Here is a 17,921-nt window from a genome sequence, read left to right as displayed (position 1 = left end):
GGACTTCCCCCGTTCCCTCCACTGTCTTCAACAAACATATACTTCTTCAAGGTAGCTTTATATATTGTTCAATTCACTTTTACCCAAATTTTAATATACTTAGCTTTCTTTTAGTCAAATATCTCAATAACTATGTATCTTATCTTAACGACCTATCTTAGCATATTTTGACACATACATCTTTCACATAACAACAATTCCTCTTACCATTCATATCTAACACTTATCTACCAAAGCCGACATTCTGTTTAATTCTGCTCAAATATTCAGTTTAACTGATTTAACCAAATAGTCTTTGAATTTTTTCCACTCCTGCGACGCCTTCCCCTCCCTCTGGTCTCGGATTCTGACGGTCAGTTCAGCGAGTTCCATGTATTCCATCATCTTCATCTGCCATTCCTCCACCGTTGGTATCTCTTCACCTTTCCATGTTCTTGCCAATAAAATTCTAGCTGCTGTTGTGGCATACATAAAAAACACTCTATCCTGACTGGGTATCTCTTCATTGGTTATGCTCAGGAGAAATGCCTCTGGTTTCTTACAAAAGGTAACTTTCATTACCTTCTTAAGCTCATTATAAATCTTGTCCCAGAAGGCACTTACCACTGGGCACAACCACCACATATGAAAAAAGGTACCTTTCGCATGTTTACATTTCCAACATACATCTGACATTTTGGTATTCATCTTAGCAATCTTAACTGGTGTCAAGTACCATCTATAAACCATTTTCATTATATTTTCTCTTAAACCATGACAAGCAGTAAATTTAATACCTTTTTGCCACAATCTCTCCCAGTCATCCATCATGATATTATGTCCGACATCTTTTGCCCAATCTATCATTGAAGATTTAACCAGTTCATCTTTTGTATGCCACTCTAGCAAAAGATTATACATTTTGGAAAGGTTTTTAAAATTCGATTCTATCAGTTCTGTTTCCAGTTTTGATTTTTCTACTTGAAAACCAGTTTTTTTGTCCATTTTAAATGTTTCATAAACCTGATGATAGTGCAGCCAGTCGGGGACCTGACTTTTTACTTGATCATAGCTTTTTAGCTTAAAAGAGTCCCCTTCCTGCTGCAATATGTCCATATATCTTAACCAGTTTGCAGACATATTCGGTCTCTTATATGCCTTGGCCTCCACTGGGGAGATCCATCTAGGGGTCTTTCTCTCAAACAAGTCTTTGTATCTAGTCCATACCTGATATAGGGATTTTCTCACAATATGAGACTTAAAAGTTCTGTGGATTTTAGCCTTGTCATACCAAAGGTATGCATGCCATCCAAACATATTATCGTGTCCCTCCAAGTCCAACACATCCACGTTGTCTAGTTTAAACCAATCCTTTAACCAGCAAAAGGCCGCAGCTTCAAAGTAAAGCCTTAAGACTAATTAAATTTAATTGGGGGGTAGGTGAGTGGGTGGAGTGGATGGCCTGAAGTGGGAGACAAGAAATACGTTAATACGGTAGATGCTGCATTGAAAAGGGCATCTCTGTCAAGCCATCATCAATTCTCTTGAAAGCTATTGTTTATTTCCAGCCACAGACACATCTTATGTTTTGAGTGGGCTTCAGTTGTATACAGGTGGCACCTCAGGTTACATACGCTTCAGGTTACAAACTCCGCTAACCCAGAAATAACGCTTCAGGTTAAGAACTTTGCTTCTGGACAAGAACAGAAATTGTGCTCTTGGTGGTACAGCAGCAGCGGCAGGCCCCATTAGCTAAAGTGGTGCTTAAGAACAGTTTCAGGTTAAGAATGGACCTCCGGAACGAATTAAGTACGTAACCAGAGGTACAACTGTATCCGACTTTTAGAAGACATCTGAAGGCAGCCCTGTTTAGGGAAGTTTTTAACGTTTGAAATTTTATTCTGTTTTTAATGTTCTGTTGAAAGCTGCCCAGAGTGGCTGGGGAAACCCAGCCAGATGGGTGAGGTAGAAATAAATTATTATTATTATTATTATTATTATTATTATTATTATTATTATCAACATCACTATGTTGTTGCTGGTACAAAGAGACACCTCATAGAGAGAGATGCCTGGTATTTATTTCTTATTTTTTAAAGCTGAAAGGGTCTCTCTGTTGTATACAGTAATCTTAGGTATTGGCACAAATGTCACTGTCTATCTCTTTCTCCTCCTCCTCCTAAAAATCATTCTAAACTATTCTTACAAACTAGTGATTGGCTGGAAGTTCAGGGTTCTTGTGAATCAACTCCTGAATTGACAAGCAAAAGGGAAATCTCCTAGCACTGTTTATGGAAGACTTCAGAAGTCATCTGAAGAAGTGTGCATGCACGCGAAAGCTCATACCAATAACAAACATAGTTGGGTCTCTAAGGTGCTACTGGAAGTAATTTTTTATTTTATTTTTTATTTTGTTTTGAGTATGCAGAGAGCCTCAAGGTGGTGATGGGTGGAGACTTGGCACCACAAAGGCTACCGTAGCTTGCAGTTGGCTTGAAGGCACTTGGCACTCCCACACTCCTGTGGGTACCACCCAGCCAGGATCTGGCCCTGTTGCAACTTGTTCTCTTTAGATGGAAAGAACAAGCCTGATATACTTTCTCATTGTTATGAAACATAAACATCCTGTTTGAATGGATGCTTCCTTTTCAGTTCATCCCTCCTTTTCTCTCCATTTGAGCTCTATGAAAAGCCCAGCCATTCATAAATTGGCAAGGATAAAAAATGGAGGAAAATCAAAGCATTGGCCTTTTGTGCACTTTCGTCTCCCAGTAGGATATGTACATACAAATACACATTGCAAGAGGCCTCAGGAAAAGGAGTGCATAGCCATTGCCAAAGCTTTGCAAGGAGTGCATTTATCTTCGTAAAAGGGCCATTTTTTCATGTTCATATTTTCTGTCTTCATCAAACCAAGGCATACATGGTCTACAAAATTTGTGTCTGGCTTAAAAACTTCTGAGCACACTTTTAGATCTTAAGCCTGCAGGCTTAAGTCTCTTATTTTTTGCTAAGTGATTAGATGCAGGTGCTGCACGTAAGATGCTGCGTAGTCAGGAGGTTGCGTCAAAACGGAGCTCCCAGAAATCTGGCTCTAGCACCTTCTCTTGAATCCAGCTTAGTCATATGCAGGGTGGACTCATTGAAATTAATGCACCTAAATTAGTCACATCCATTAATGTCAATGGGTCTTCTCTGAATGTGTCTGGTCAACCTCTTCTCTCCTGCAATTTTTGTTGTTGTTCAGTCGTTCAGTCGTGTCTGACTCTTTGTGACCCCATGGACCAGAGCACGCCAGGCACGCCTATCCTTCACTGCCTCTCGCAGTTTGGCCAAACGCATGTTAGTAGCTTCGTGAACACTGTCCAACCATCTCATCCTCTGTCGTCCCCTTCTCCTTGTGCCCTCCATCTTTCCCAACATCAGGGTCTTTTCCAGGGAGTCTTCTCTTCTCATGAGGTGGCCAAAGTACTGGAGCCTCAGCTTCAGGATCTGTCCTTCCAGTGAGCACTCAGGGCTGATTTCTTTAAGAATGGATAGGTTTGATCTTCTTGCAGTCCATGGGACTCTCAAGAGTCTCCTCCAGCACCATAATTCAAAAGCATCAATTCTTCGGCGATCAGCCTTCTTTATGGTCCAGCTCTCACTGCAATACCAGGCCTCTATCTCCAGTGCACACATGTGCTTCCAGTGCACCACCAAGACTGCACTACACATTTGTTTGAGCATTTCGTCAACTGACTGCACTACACATCTGTGGGGTCTGAACTGAAACTTATGACCAGTAGTTCTTATTATATTTCTTTTTTCAGGTATATAACCTGTGGGACTAGGTTTGCTCTTGCCCCATAAATGTGCTGGTTCTTCTTTGTTCCCTGTCCCCAGTATCCTCCACTACCCACCCACTCCTGGTGCTGACACTGGGGGCCAAATTATATGTGACATTTGTTATGTGGCTGGCCTTGAATGATTTATTTTTTCCTTTAACAAATGGCTGGAATGAGGGGGAACTTATTCCCATTGTTTCTACTGCAGTCCCGATTGGAATTGCTTCCCATACACCAGCTAATTGGAAGAAAGGCCCCATTGGTGCTGTTGGAAACTTTCTCCTCATTGCAAATAGGTGCCAGGCAGGGGTGGGGATAAGAGTTCAAGTTCCCCACCCCAATGTCACAGTCCTGATCCAGATCAGGGGGGGGGGGTTATACCATCTACTCATTTAAAAAAATCAGCCATGCAAGGCCAAACCACAGGACCAAGCCACCTGGAATGCACGTCCAGTTTCTCAATGGATATAATGTGTGTTTTATAGCATAAGTTGTAGCAGTTGAGGTCAATATTGTTCCTTATTCACTCCCTGAAAGCATGGTAGGTAGGTAGGTAGGTTTATTTCGGCCATGTGGCCCATATCACATCATAAAACACATTCATCATAATACACACAGAGTAAAACAGATTAACAAACTTAAACAATACAGTACGAAAACAATTTTAAAACAACCCATTTGCACCCTTCCATCTAAATCACACTGAGATCTGAGTAGTCCAACTGAACTAGTTTTTTTAAAATTAAAATAAAAATCTGTTAAAAATTAATTTATCAGCTATTTTATCGCCCCAATAATAGGTCTTAATTATTTTCTGCATTGTTATAAATCGGAAGAGAACCATTCCTCTTCTTTGTAAATAGCACATTAGTCAAAAACCTAGCAACCATATGGGTTCTATTTGGTTCCTCATCATTTAATAAGTAGATTAATTTAGCATCCTGAGTTCCATCTTGGGTTTTCTTCAAAAGTGGAACCAAAAATTTGGACCGAGCTGCCGAATGAATTGGACAGCAAAAAAATATATGCTGTAAGGATTCTGTGGAACCAGTATTACAGTCGCAAAGGAGGGAGATTTGACCATTGGAAAGTCTATTGCTCAAAACATTTGATGGGAAAACATTAAATCTGGCTTTTAAGAAGGCATACCTATACCTCACAACAGAGAGATTGGTTAAGTAGTGTGGTAGTTTCTTTGGTGGTAATAGGCCTAAGTTAGATGGTGAGCAAGTTCCGTGACTTGTCAGAGAGGTAAGCTGAAAATCAGTCTCCTCTAACTTTTGAGAAAAAGCTCTTTTGGCTGAGACTAAGTCCAGTTCCAGGAGATCGGATGGGGATAACCCAATGTCCACGAGTTTATTATGGATAGCTTTCAACCAAGGACTAGAGAAGCCATCTCTCCAAAGACATTGGATCAGGTGGAGATTAGGAAGTCTATGCCACAATGATAGCCAGTAGCTTAAAATACGTTTCCATAAAATGGTTCCTAGTGATGGTACATTTAATTCTAGTCGTATAGCTGAATTGCTTACGCATCTGGGTAATTTTAACAACCTTCTCAAAAACTGATTTTGGATTGTCTCCAGAAGGGTTAGGTTAACAAAGGGTCCCCATAGAGGAATCGCGTACGCCAATGTTGCAATCACTTTAGCATTGAAAACCTTTAGCGCAGATGGAACGTGGAATGCCCCATCTAAAAAGAAAAAGCGGAGAAGCGCAAAGGCAGAGGCCTTGGCTCTGTTTGATGTATAAGTAACATGTGTTTTCCAGCCCATATTATACTGTAAATAAACACCCAAATACTGAAATTTAAAAACCTGCTCAATGGTTATCCCATCTATTTTCCAATTATATGTTCTTTGGCTATTTGAGAAAATTAGAACTTTAGATTTAACATGGTTTATTGTAAGGGAATTAGACTTACAATATAGACCAAAAATCTTTAGAGCTCTCCTTAAACCAATTCTTGAAAAGGATAAAATCACCGCATCATCGGCATACAGTAAAAGGGGGCAACAATATTGAGCAAGATGAGGGGCATGAATATTTTCTTGAGATTCTATCAGGGGAATTCTCATATCACAGATAAAAAGGTTAAAAAGAAAAGGAGCAAGTATGCATCCCTGACGCACTCCCCTGTTAATAGGAACAGAGTTTGATAGGTCGCCAGCAGGGGTAAGTCTAACCCTGGCAGCTGACCCGTTATGCAGTTGAGTTATTAGCCACAAAAGCCTTCTATCAATTCCCCATCTGGCCAGTTTTTCCCATAGTAGTTCTCTAGGGATGCTATCAAAAGCAGCCTTCAGGTCAATAAAGGCCGCACAAAGTTGGCCTCTATTTGGGGAAGAGTACTTACGGATTAAATGATATAGAACCACCGCATGATCAGTAGTAGATTGGTGCTGTCTAAATCCTGCTTGTTCTGGACCAATCAGGTTACTGTCATCTGCCCATTTGGTGAGCTTATTTAACAAAAAACGGGCATAAATTTTCCCAACTATGGACAATAAACTGATGCTCCTATAGTTCCCTGGGTCCTCTGGTGCACCCTTTTTAAAAATTGGGATAATGATTGCATCCTTCCATATTTTTGGAACTTTACCACTGTTGTTAACTGCATCAAATATGGTAGCCAAAACTTTTGCCCACCAATCTGCATGGGTTTTTATGGCTTCCGCCGGGATGAGATCTGGGCCCGGGGCTTTACCATTTTTAAGTTCAAATATAAGATCTAAAACTTCATCTGGGTCCGTTGGAGGCCAAAGAGGAAGATGATTATATAAATCATCATTTAAATTAGTAGTAATATCAGGTAAAGTAAAGTAGTTTCTTAGGAAGGATTCCCATATTGGTGCAGAAATGACTGATAGAGGATAATTTCTGGATTTGCAGTTGATCAGAAGCCAAAACTGGCGGGAATCACGAGAATTTGAGGCAGCCACCAATGCCTGCCATCTGTTCAATCGCCATTCCTGTTTGGCCCTTTTTTGTGATTGTTTATACAGGGATTTTGCCTGATGGTATTCTTTGGGGAGCACATCTGCTCCAGAAATTTTATAGTCATTATAAATGGTACTTAGGATTTGTCTGGCATATTTGCAGTCAGAGTTAAACCAAGGGGCGCCCCTCCTGTGATGGATTCGGTTCACCTGATGGTCCGGAACGGTAAAAAAAGAAGTAAGCTCATCCGAAAGATTAACAAAGAGATTAATAATTTGTTGTTGGTCATAGGGAGTTGAGACGAAGCTTGAATAGGTTTGTATTATCGTCTGATGAAAGAAATCAGAATATCTTTGGGCCTCCACTGCAGACCATTTTGTACCTTTAACTCTTGTAGCCGCACTTATATCCATATATGTGGGATGCCTTTCTTCAACTAGGTCCCAATCAGTCCGCATTTTAGCGACTAAGGGGAGATGGTCACTTAGCTGCACATTATCGACTTTAAAATATAGAAATTTAGGAAATGCATCTTTAGATACTATAAAATAATCTAAAACACTGTTGCTTGATGAACTTAAGTGGGTAAATTCACCCGGAATGTCCGGGGGACAATTCCCGTTTAAAATTAACAAATTTAAACGTAAAATTAAATGATAAAGGAGGGTGCCCGCCACATTCACCCTAGAGTCTTTGGATTTTCTGTGGGTATGATGGGAGAAATCAGTACTCTGCTGAACAGGAGTGATCCACCATTTAGCTTTACAGAGAGAGTCCCAATTTGCAGCGATACGCGCGTTAAAATCTCCTCCCAACACTGAGAGGGTATCTGGATATTTAATATAACAAAAGGTAAGATGGTCTTCCAGAGTTTCCCATCTGGAATGTAAGTCCGCTATTTGGCCTCCTGGAGGAAGATATACATTAGTAACTAATAACTCAAATTTACTGTTTGAAATCAAACCTGAAATCACAAAAGGGGGAGAAGATTTAATAAGGGTGAGTTTGGCGTGTAGTTTTAGAGACATTGCTATAGCCAAGCCACCCTTGGCCCGTCCACCTTTAAGGGACCGGGCTGCTGGAAGTGAGATAATTTCGTATCCATTAATTCTCAATGAGTCCTCTTCCCAAGTCTCCTGTAGAAGGATTATTTGAAATTGGTTCAAGAATTTTAAGAATTCAGGGTCTGATTTCTTCCCCCTCCACCCTGCAATATTCCAACATAGGAATGAAAGCAAATGGTGTTCTGGTTGATTATTTGATGGTCAAAAAGGGGGAGGGAGGGAGTCAGGATTTGAAGGGTTCTCAGTTCTAAAGAAGTCAGTAATTTTGCCCGACAAGGTAGATTTTTTGGGCATGGTAGCCTGATGAGTAAGACCGCTTGTTACCCTAGAGATGGATTCTCGACTTGACATGTAAGGTTTGTCATTAGGAGTTTGTATAATTTTGTTAATACGTCCTATCGGATCTTCAACAATAATATCTTGGGACATGTTCAGCTTACTCACATTAGAAGAAAATGGCTTAATACGATTGGATACCCGCATGTCCGTGCTAAGCACTTTATATGGGGTACCCAATTCGGACTCGTTAAGTTCTCTCATTTTATCCCAGGCTGACGAAGTAGCTATATTTGCCTCGGAGGGAAGTTGTATGGGAGATGGGACTGAAGGGGAACTTTTCACCTCCGGCTTGTTGACAAGTGGGTTCATCTCTGCAGCTACCTGCCGGCAGAGAGGGGCAGATGGTTTTCCAACCCACAACTCTAGCTCATGATGGTATAGACGGGGGGCAGAGTTTGAAGCACAATCAAGCAGGTTTTGCTTGAGTGGCTCCATCTTTTCCTTTGTCAGGGTTATCAAACAAGAGCGCAGGGTGTCAAGTTTGTGGAGTATTTCACTCTGGGCTTCTTGAGGGAGAACTTGGTAGGAGTATAATAAGTTGTTTTCAAAACTATCAAGGTCATTTCCTTGATTTGTCGCATGCGTAAGCCCATGGGAGTCCGTCTTTTGGTGGTCTTTGGTAGTCAGGTTGGTCGGGTGATTAAAGTTTCCATCTGAGGAGATTAAATCAATTAGGGCAAGTTGATCAGTCTTATGTTGAGGGATTTTTGAAAAAGTTACAAAATGAGGAAAAAGAGGTGTTGGAGGCGCCTCATTTTTAAAATGTCTTGATATTCTTACGCCGCTTATCTTCAGACGATCTCTGCATTTGTACACTGTTTTTGCCAATCTCCAGTCTCGAAATGAGACCACCGCCCTAGCACGAATGCCGTCAAAGTGTAGATATTCGACATAAGCTAGGTCAGTAGGATTGATAAGAATACCTGGCATATAGGCCTTTAAAAAGTCCCATAAATGGGCTTTACGCTCCTCTTGTCGTTGAAATCCTGGGGGCTTAGGGTATCTTGACAGAACAAGTTTGTCTTGAGACAATACCAATTTCCAGTTATTGTTTGGCGGAATTTTCTTCTTATGGGGTTTGGGTTCATCTGCAGATAAGACGTAGGCCCAAGGATCTTGAATCAGGGGATCTTGCTTGACATTTGGTGTGTATAGGTACACTTGGGAGTCCAGAGATTCCAATGCACGATCTGAGCAAGGGATTAGGGTATTCTTTTGCTTAGATAGCTTGGGTGGCTCCTTGACTGGAGGTATCGCCAAGTTCCCTCTGTTTGAGGGACTCTCAAGAAGTTTAAATAGCTTTTTGAAATTCATTTTTTTATATTTCATTGCCTTGGCGTTTTTAACATTTTTGCTCTTCTTTACATTGGTGAATCTCCTTTTGAGAGCTTTAGCTTTAGCCCTACAGCTTCTTTTTGTCTTCTTTAATAATTTATTTTTACGAAAGAGGGAAGAGGGGTTACTATTGCTTGCGGGTTCTGTGGTCTCACTGCCATGTTTTCCCCAAAAGGTTTTACAAGTGTCTGTCACGATGGTCAAAATTTTAGTACAAATGGCAAGAAAAGATTTTATGAGTTCAATGTCCTCTGTTAAAAGCACAAGCCACTTTATAATTGAAAGATCCTCGTCATTTGTCTCAGTGGTTTGAGAATTAGGATCATTAGTTGTTTTAGCATTTCCAGAGGACAGTTCTGCAATTTGCTTTAACATTAGTTCCTCGATTATTTGGGCTTGGGGTAACTTGTGGGGTGTTCGGGATTTAGGACTCAGTTTCTGAGGTGACTCAGCAGTTCTAACGCTTACCTTTGTCCCCTTGGTGTAACTTCCCTCAGCACAATCCTCTCTCTGCACAGCAGGTCCTTCATTGTGGATGTTAGGAGGCTCGGCGAGGGAGGGGATAGAGTCTGGGTCCAGCCGTTTCTTAGTCACCCCCACTTTGCCCTTGCTCCGATAGCAACGAGTAATTTTTGTTTGCACTTTCTTAGGAGTAGGTCTTTTCCTGCAAGATCCCGAATCTTTCAGTGGAGGCCTTGAAGTTTTACAGCCACTCCGAGTCGACACCATTATTTTGCTTACAGTTTAAAAAAGTCACACTGCCATTCATTAGCTGAGATATAATGGCAGGGAGTACAGACAGGCAGAGATAAAGATGAAAGGGTGGTTAGGGTGAAGATATGAGGCTTCCTTCTTCAGTTAACGCTGAAGGCCCCGGCACTCCCCTGGCTTGTATCCAAGTGAAAATCAGCAGTTTATAGCAACTTCCTTGGATCTTGCTTCCTTTAAAACATTTAGGATAAAACCGGATGGTTTAAGCTAAAAACTAAGCTAAAAAAGTTAAAAGATAAAACAATATAAAACAGTAAAAATCAAGGAAAAACAAACCAGGGAGGTACGGCAATCAGAGAGAGATGTTACTCCCTCCCCTCCCGGTAGGACACATTCTACTCATGTAAAAACACACTGGTTTCCGGACAACCCGTGGGCCGGATTGAGAAGGTGATTGGGCCACATGCGGCCCACGGGCCTTAGGCCGCCTACCCCTGCTTTAGAGCTCCTTTGTCTGTACCTGGAGCGATATGGTTGCTGATGCTTCTGTGGTTTCTCCCACATCATTCCAGGAACATTAATACATGTCTGTACACATAGTTTTGTTTTTGCTTTGTAACAGAGAGACGATGCCCACACTCCCTTGGGAAGTATATTTCTTCTGCGTTACACAAACATCATAAAGCAAAACCTCATGGTCAAAGATGTCTAAAACTTGTAGAGGGAGTAACTGCAGAGGCAGGAATATCCCATGCTGCCCCAGGAGCCTCTATCTCCCTGAAAGCATGTATATTCAGCAGTACTGGAAACAAACAGAAATGTTTTAGATAGAATATCCCTGTGATTTATTCAGAAATGTATTCAAAGGCATTACTTACTCAGCTCAACTCATAAAAAGTTTTTACATATTTGTGTCTGTGTGTTTTGGGAATTTCTGTGAGTGGTCTGCAAATTAGCCCTTGTAATGATCCAGCTGTTAAATGCCATTTTCAGAAATTCAACTTTCCTTTCTCTGGCTCTCTCTCTCTCTCTTTTTAAAAAAGGCACAGAAACTAATTGAATTGTTTTCTGTTTACCCCCTTAAGCTCTGCAGAACGTAAGCATCTGGTGGTGATGGAGCTGTGACATTCGGACATTGGATTTGTCAGCTGGAAGTATGGAATTCGTTGACAGCTGCCAACATGGTTGCTCTAGGCCAGTTCCAAATGGATATGGAAGCAAGATTTTTCAAAGTAATCAAAAGGAAAGATCCAGTGATTTTAAGCATTCTAATTCTTGTGATTTAAATGATGATGAAAAGGAGGATGGAGCCCGGCATAAGAAGAAGACTAAGGGTAGTCGGATTTGGAATTTTGTCAACCTCAAGAAAGCACCCTCCATGAATTCAAAGAGACCCCAGTCCATGATCCTCTTTGGAGATAATACGGAGATCTTGGAGCAAAATCGTAAGATGTCCTTAATGGAAAGGGTGAGGTCTTTCAAGAAGCTAAGGTCTTCTGGTATGGCCAAGAGTATGTCCAAAACCAAGGCTGTTATTATCTCTGTGGAAACTCAGGAAGATCTTGAGCAAAAAGCACTTCACCGAATTAAGAAGCTAAGTAACAATCAGCGTCCATACCGCCATTCCTATGCAGGCCATATTGAGGATTTGGATTCTTCTTTTGAAGATGTCGAGATGAATAGTTGCGTGCTAGATATCGCTGCCAGTGAAATTAAATGGCACAAGAATTTTGGCACTGAAGTAAACAGTGACAGTACTGATAATGACTGTCACAAAATGCTATCGGCTCAGAGGTACATGGCTCCAGAATGTGAGAATTCTCAGGAATCTGGTGTTGCACAAGAGGACCCTCAAAGGAGATGTTCTGCGGCTGCTTCTGAGACTAAAAAAGGAAGAAGTTCTGGGGTCTGGAGTTACATCAAAGGGATTTCATTGACAAGCAAGGACAGTGAAAAGCTGCCTGACATAAGCAGGGAACCCAATTTTCAGGACATGGGAAATGCAACAGATGATCCGACTTCTTATTTTGACTTGGATGTGGGATGTGAGGAGAGTGTTGGCCACTCTCAAAGGGTTAAGGGGAGCCACTTTGGTGGGGTTCTTCGATTCTTCAACAGCTTTGCTAGGAAATGGCGGGGCTCTTCGAAAGAACAAAGGCCAAACTCCAATTCCAGACGCAGAAGGCAGGAATCAACTCCTCACCGGGAGCCTCTGGTCATCATAAATGATAAAGCCAGCAGTTTTTCTTCCCCAGGACTGTCTCCGGATTCCGGCATCTGGGATAACTGTAGTTCAAAAAGTTCCGCTGGTAAAGGGCCACCCCAGGAAAGCACAGATGCCGAGAATTCCCACAAAGTCTTCAGTGAGAATAGCAGTTTCAATGAAGTTTCACCCCCTGCCATAAGTTTGCCAGCTTTTTGCCAAACAGGCTTTCTCGGTGACTGTTCATTTCTTGATGTGCACGGTCTGTCTATGGATGTGCCACAGGTTCAAGAGCCACTTCTTGATAAAGTAGACAACTGGGGCTTAAGTGCTGCTCCAGTAGACACCTGGGTATTAGAATCTTGGGTAGAAGGCAATACTGAACACTCCGCTGATACCCCAGTGGACCCCAATAGCTTGGATATTAGTGATTTAAAGACTCAGTATTTGACTAAGATGGATGTTGGGGATATCAAAAATGCTTCTCTGAATTATGAAGGGTTTTGCAACACTGAGCTGGATTTGGAGGTTTTTTGTAAAACTGATGAAGGTACACTGGGCCTAAGCATTGTATCAGAGGATGTTAACACTGTACCAAGTAGTGTTGTTGATGCTCCAGATCTGGCTTGTCCTGTAGCAGATGCTAGAGCTCTCCATAGGGCTGCAGCAGATGCAGCGCACCTGGTCAGAATTTCACGAATTAACCCAGACCTAGAGCTGATGACACCAGCAGATATCACAGATGCTGGGACTACCGGTATATTAGCACATAGCCAGATCCTGGAAAGTATTCCAAGGGATGGACCGCCCTTGGCTACTGTACAAGCAGACAGCCAGGATTTAGCAAGGACTCGAGTAGATGCCCATAATTCAGAAAGTTATCCTGTGGATACTGAGAACATTAGTACTACTCTGTCTGCTACTCAAGGTTTGTGCAGCATCTTGGAGGATGTTCACAACCCTTGTGCATCTGCTTCTTTATGCTGCCAAAGCTACACCCAGCAAGTGCCAGATGGGGAGAATTTTCCCATCAAAATGAACAGAGACACCTTCCAATTTCATCCAGATCCGGTGTGGAAAGCTCGCAAAGTGCAACGCCCCGAATGCAGGGGAGTTCGTCATCCAGTTCAGATGAGCGTGTGTACAATTGTCCCCTTCGCTGAATTCAACAGTGCAAAGGTAGTATCTTGCTCCAATTGGGCAGTATGTCAAATAAATCTTGTTTGGGTTTATTGCCTCTTCCCCTATTTCCTTCTATCTTTTGAATTCTGTGATCAGAAAAGCTGCATTCTGCAACCCATAATAATTTTTTTGTACGTCCTTTTTTGTTATAATATTCTTTTCCTGCTTGTCAGGAGATTTCTATGGGTTGCAGACACCAACCACTTTGCCATACTGCCCTATTTGCATAGTGATTGATTACAAGGGACACCTAGACCCAACAATGTAATACACTAGAGCAATATTTCTCCAACCTGATACCCTCCAGATGTTTTGGATTACAACTCCCATCAGTCTGGCTAGCATGTTAGTGCTGGCTGGGACTGATGAGAGTTGTAGCCTAAAACATTTGGAGGGCACCAGGTTGGCGAAGGAGGTACTGAAAGAACTGTGACTTTAAAAAAAGCAAAAAGCAAACACTAAACACAGTTGCAAAGGAGCTATTGGTCACCAGTGGCAAGTGTGCTCCAGGAATTTTGCACCTTTATGTATATTTGGTATTTTTTTTTACTGCATTATCTTTCTGTCTGTCTATTCTCAATCTGATCTATATATCCAATCTATAATATTAGGCCCGTGACAGCAAAAAATTAAGACCTTGACAGAGCTTATTTATCTGTAGTTCTTTCTGTGGATTTTTTTCTCTCGATAGAGGACATATCTTTTCAGTTCTGCCTGTCTGTTCCTGACAGTGTGCTAGGCCTCTGTTCTGTGCAAACACCCTTTCGTTTGTTCAAATTTAAATGTACAGAGCACTTTAAGTAGAGAGAACTGACGTTTTCTTGGCAATTTGGGGGTCATCTGTGGAGGATACCTGCCAGCAGGGTCTAAAGTGAGTGAGGAGCACACCCCCCCTTTTAAATCCACCCCCTTTCCCTCTGCTTTCCTTGCCACTTAAATGAAATGAAGGCACAGCACAGGACAGATGCACAGGCATAAATGCCAGGTTGCCCTGTGCTGACCTGCTTGCTACCTCACCCTTCACCCTTCTGGTAAGGAACCCACCTGCAGGGAAGGTAGCACATTGACCTGGCTTGCCATTTTTGTCAGGGTGATGTGAAAGGTTTCCCGACCAAAGTTGTCGCATGTAATTGGCAGTTGCTCTCTGTTACGGCTTAATCCCCTAAACATGACAACTAGCAGGGAGTTGGGGTGGCCGAATCCCTGTAATCTTACCGTCCAACTCTTATCACCGCATTTCCATGATTTCCACAGGGCAGACCTGTGAATGTGCAAAATACGTGCATGGCTTGTGCTTTTTTCTCTCCTGTGGTTGGCTTGCCGCAGTTTACAGGGGGAAAAAAGTGCTCCCAGTCCAGCGAATGGGCTGACACAATACAACAGGAACCTCCTCCCCCGAAAAAGCCCAACAAGCACGGGGATCAAGCCGATAAGAGCAACCTGTTGACTCCTGGGTCTTCCGGCCTCAAGCATTCAGGAGCCTCTGGCTATTTTTGGCCAGAGGAACATCAAGAGCAAAAGGGATACAAAAATATCCCTCCCTGGCCTTTAACAATCCGTTTTTGCAGGCTCAGATAAAGTGATGTCTAGAGAATTAGAAAAACGGATGTAGTTCAGTGGCATTCTAGTTAGGGAAGAGTGCAGAATAGCTGTCAACCGGCTTCCATGTTTGGGAGAAGGGGTGGTATCAGGCACCAGACTTAAAAATGCTGCAGAGAAAAAGCCTCTTGGAATGTTTATACTAATCGGCCTTTTGGCTGCTGTTCTTCCCACAAGCGTTTGATGGCTGGGGAAACTTCTTCAGGAAACTGGCTTGAAGCATAGCGATGGGCAAACCTTGTTAATTTTTCTCTCTTTCTCAGTTTCTTGTTTAAATCAACCTTAAATTCATCCTGCCATATTTCCACATTGATTTGCAATTAAAAAATAAAAGTCTTTGAGGGAATTTCTGTGTACTTTCATGTACCATTTTACCTAATATATGCATTTTTGCAAGCAATTTCCCCTAATAGAAAGCATTTTTGGACATTATTTACATCAATTTGAGCATTTTTGTGTGTGCATTTCCCCCTAATACATTGGTGGTGGGTGGGTGGGTTGTACAATATTTTTGCTTGGATAACTATATTGCAAAGTTCAAAGACGTCTGAATTTCATAGGATAGCTGCATTACAGATGACACTTTGCAGAGGCAGCCAACTTGGTTCCCTCCAGCTGTTGTGGATTACAACTTCCATAATCCCTAACCAGTGGCCCAGCTGGCTGGGCCTGATGGGAACTGGAGTTTAAAAATATTTGGATGGTCCCATGTTGGCTACCCCTGTTGTTTTGGTTTAGGAAGTGCAAATTAAGTAGCTTCGTGTTTAAATGTCAAATGAATGGGTATCTCACCCATTCTTACCTGTATTTACATTAGCCTGGAACTGTGATTTACTAGGTGATCAGCACAGTAGCTTATTAAAGTGGCCTTCCTTTTGTTGCTGAGTGTGGAGTTCAATGAAGCTGTACATTCAATGACTTGGATTGGAAAGGTGCAATTGTTAGTGGAAGAATGATGGAGGAGGAGAAGGGGCTACTAAATCCTTAATTTACATGCTAATTGTTTCCTAAAAATCTCCCTCTGCTGCTTTTCACCTGGTGAAAGAAAATATATATGGCCCAAGACCCCAGTATTAAAATTATTATTATTATTATTATTATTATTATTATTATTATTATTATTACCCCGCCCATTTCTCACATCTTCTCACATGAACTTACTTGGATCTTGCACTTGCCACCTGAGGCCCATTCTCATGCACAGTTCCCTCAAAAGGGTGGTGTGCAGTGTGGGAACAGAAGAGTCTTTTCAGTGGTGGGTCCCCAGTTGTGCAACGCTGTCCTCAGGGAGGTGAGGCTGGAACCATCATTTTCAGCTTTTAGGTGCTAGGTGAGGATGTTCCACTTTACCCAGGCATTTGATTTTTAATTGTAACCATATGGTATAATGATGCCTAGCTTGAAGTTGTGCTCAGCTGTTTTATATGGTGAGGTAGGACTTCTCCTTTTTGTAATAATATTGCAGGATGAGCTCTTTTAGTAAATAATGTTTAAACTTTTGTATTTGCATTGCTTTTTTTTTATAATTGTAGGTCACTTATGTAGTAGTAGTAGCAGCAGCAGCAACAGTAGTAGTAGTAGTAATACCCCACCCATCTGGCTGGGTTTCCCCAGCCACTCTGGGTGGTATACAACACATTAAAAATGGTAAAAAAAATGTACTAAGTAACATGCTGTTAACCTTTTAAAAATATATATTGACACTTTGCTTTTTCCACATTTAAATTAGGGCTTCTTACCCAATTATTGAAACCATTGGCTCTTTGTCTGTAGGCTAATTAAGTAATGAACATCCAGCTACTGCATAATGCTAGCAGAGTTAGAGAAAATCTGAACTAGTTGCTGCTTATGTGGGTTTTTGCTTTGTGGTTTTTGTTTCGCATTTTTACTGTGTAGCCCTGTTCATATGTAGTATTCCCAGTCTGATAAACCATGGCTTATCAGACTAAAAATGAATCCTCCCTTCTTTTGTGCATATTGGTGCAATATTTTTCGTGTTTGTTAAACCATAGTTTCCTATTAGTATCTGAAGTAAGGATTGCAAGTTGCTGTTTCATGATCTTAAACCACACTTTCCCCATTTAGACATAATGGGAAACTGCTATGACAAATCGTAGAAGTATTGTTTTATGAAGGCTTGCATAAAAAAGAGGAAACACATCCCTTAAAAAAGACAAGAGATGACCCAGATTTGTGTAGATTTGACCCACATTTTAGGACCCAATGTGGTGTAGTGGTTATAGTGCTGGACTATAACCTGGGAGACAAGCGTTCTAGCCCCCACTCAGCTGTGAAGCTCACTGGGTGAGCTTGGGTCAATCACTGTCTCTTAGCCTAGCCCAGGGGTAGGCAAACTAAGGCCCGCAGGCCGAATGCGGCCCAATCACCCTCTCAATCCGGCCCACAGACGGTCCGGGAATCAGCGTGTTTTTCCATGAGTGGAATGTGTCCTTTTATTTAAAATGCATCTCTTGAGTTATTTGTGGGGCATAGGAATTCGTTAATTCCCCCCCCCCCCACATAGTCTGGTCCGGCACATGGTCTGAGGGACGGTGGACCGGCTCATGGCTGAAAAAGGTTGCTGACCCCTGCCCTATCCTACCTCACAGACATACTGTGAGGATAAAATGGGGAGAGGAAAAGCTGTGTCTACCACACTGAGCTCTGTAGAATAAGAAAAAAAGGTGGAATAGAAATGTAATAAGCAAACAAACAAATAAAATAAAATAAAATAAATTACCA

The 17,921-nt window shown here is 41.8% G+C and overlaps 1 protein-coding gene across 2 annotated transcripts in view; it reads left to right on the top strand.

The window, feature by feature from the left end:
• Nucleotides 1-17,921, top strand: part of ARHGEF9 (Cdc42 guanine nucleotide exchange factor 9) — a 253,933-nt gene that overhangs the window by 26,819 nt on the left and 209,193 nt on the right. For both annotated transcript variants that reach the window (XM_033137883.1, XM_033137884.1), the window contains exon 2: nt 11,281-13,577. In XM_033137883.1, the coding sequence (XP_032993774.1) occupies nt 11,352-13,577 (2,226 nt within the window). In that variant the 5' untranslated portion in view covers nt 11,281-11,351. The remainder of the gene's footprint in view (nt 1-11,280; nt 13,578-17,921) is intronic.

The sequence above is a fragment of the Lacerta agilis genome, chromosome Z (assembly GCF_009819535.1).
Source record: "Lacerta agilis isolate rLacAgi1 chromosome Z, rLacAgi1.pri, whole genome shotgun sequence".
Classification (NCBI taxonomy): Eukaryota; Metazoa; Chordata; class Lepidosauria; order Squamata; family Lacertidae; genus Lacerta; species Lacerta agilis.
Note: the sequence above shows the minus strand (reverse complement) of the source record. Positions and strands in the feature narration are given on the sequence as shown.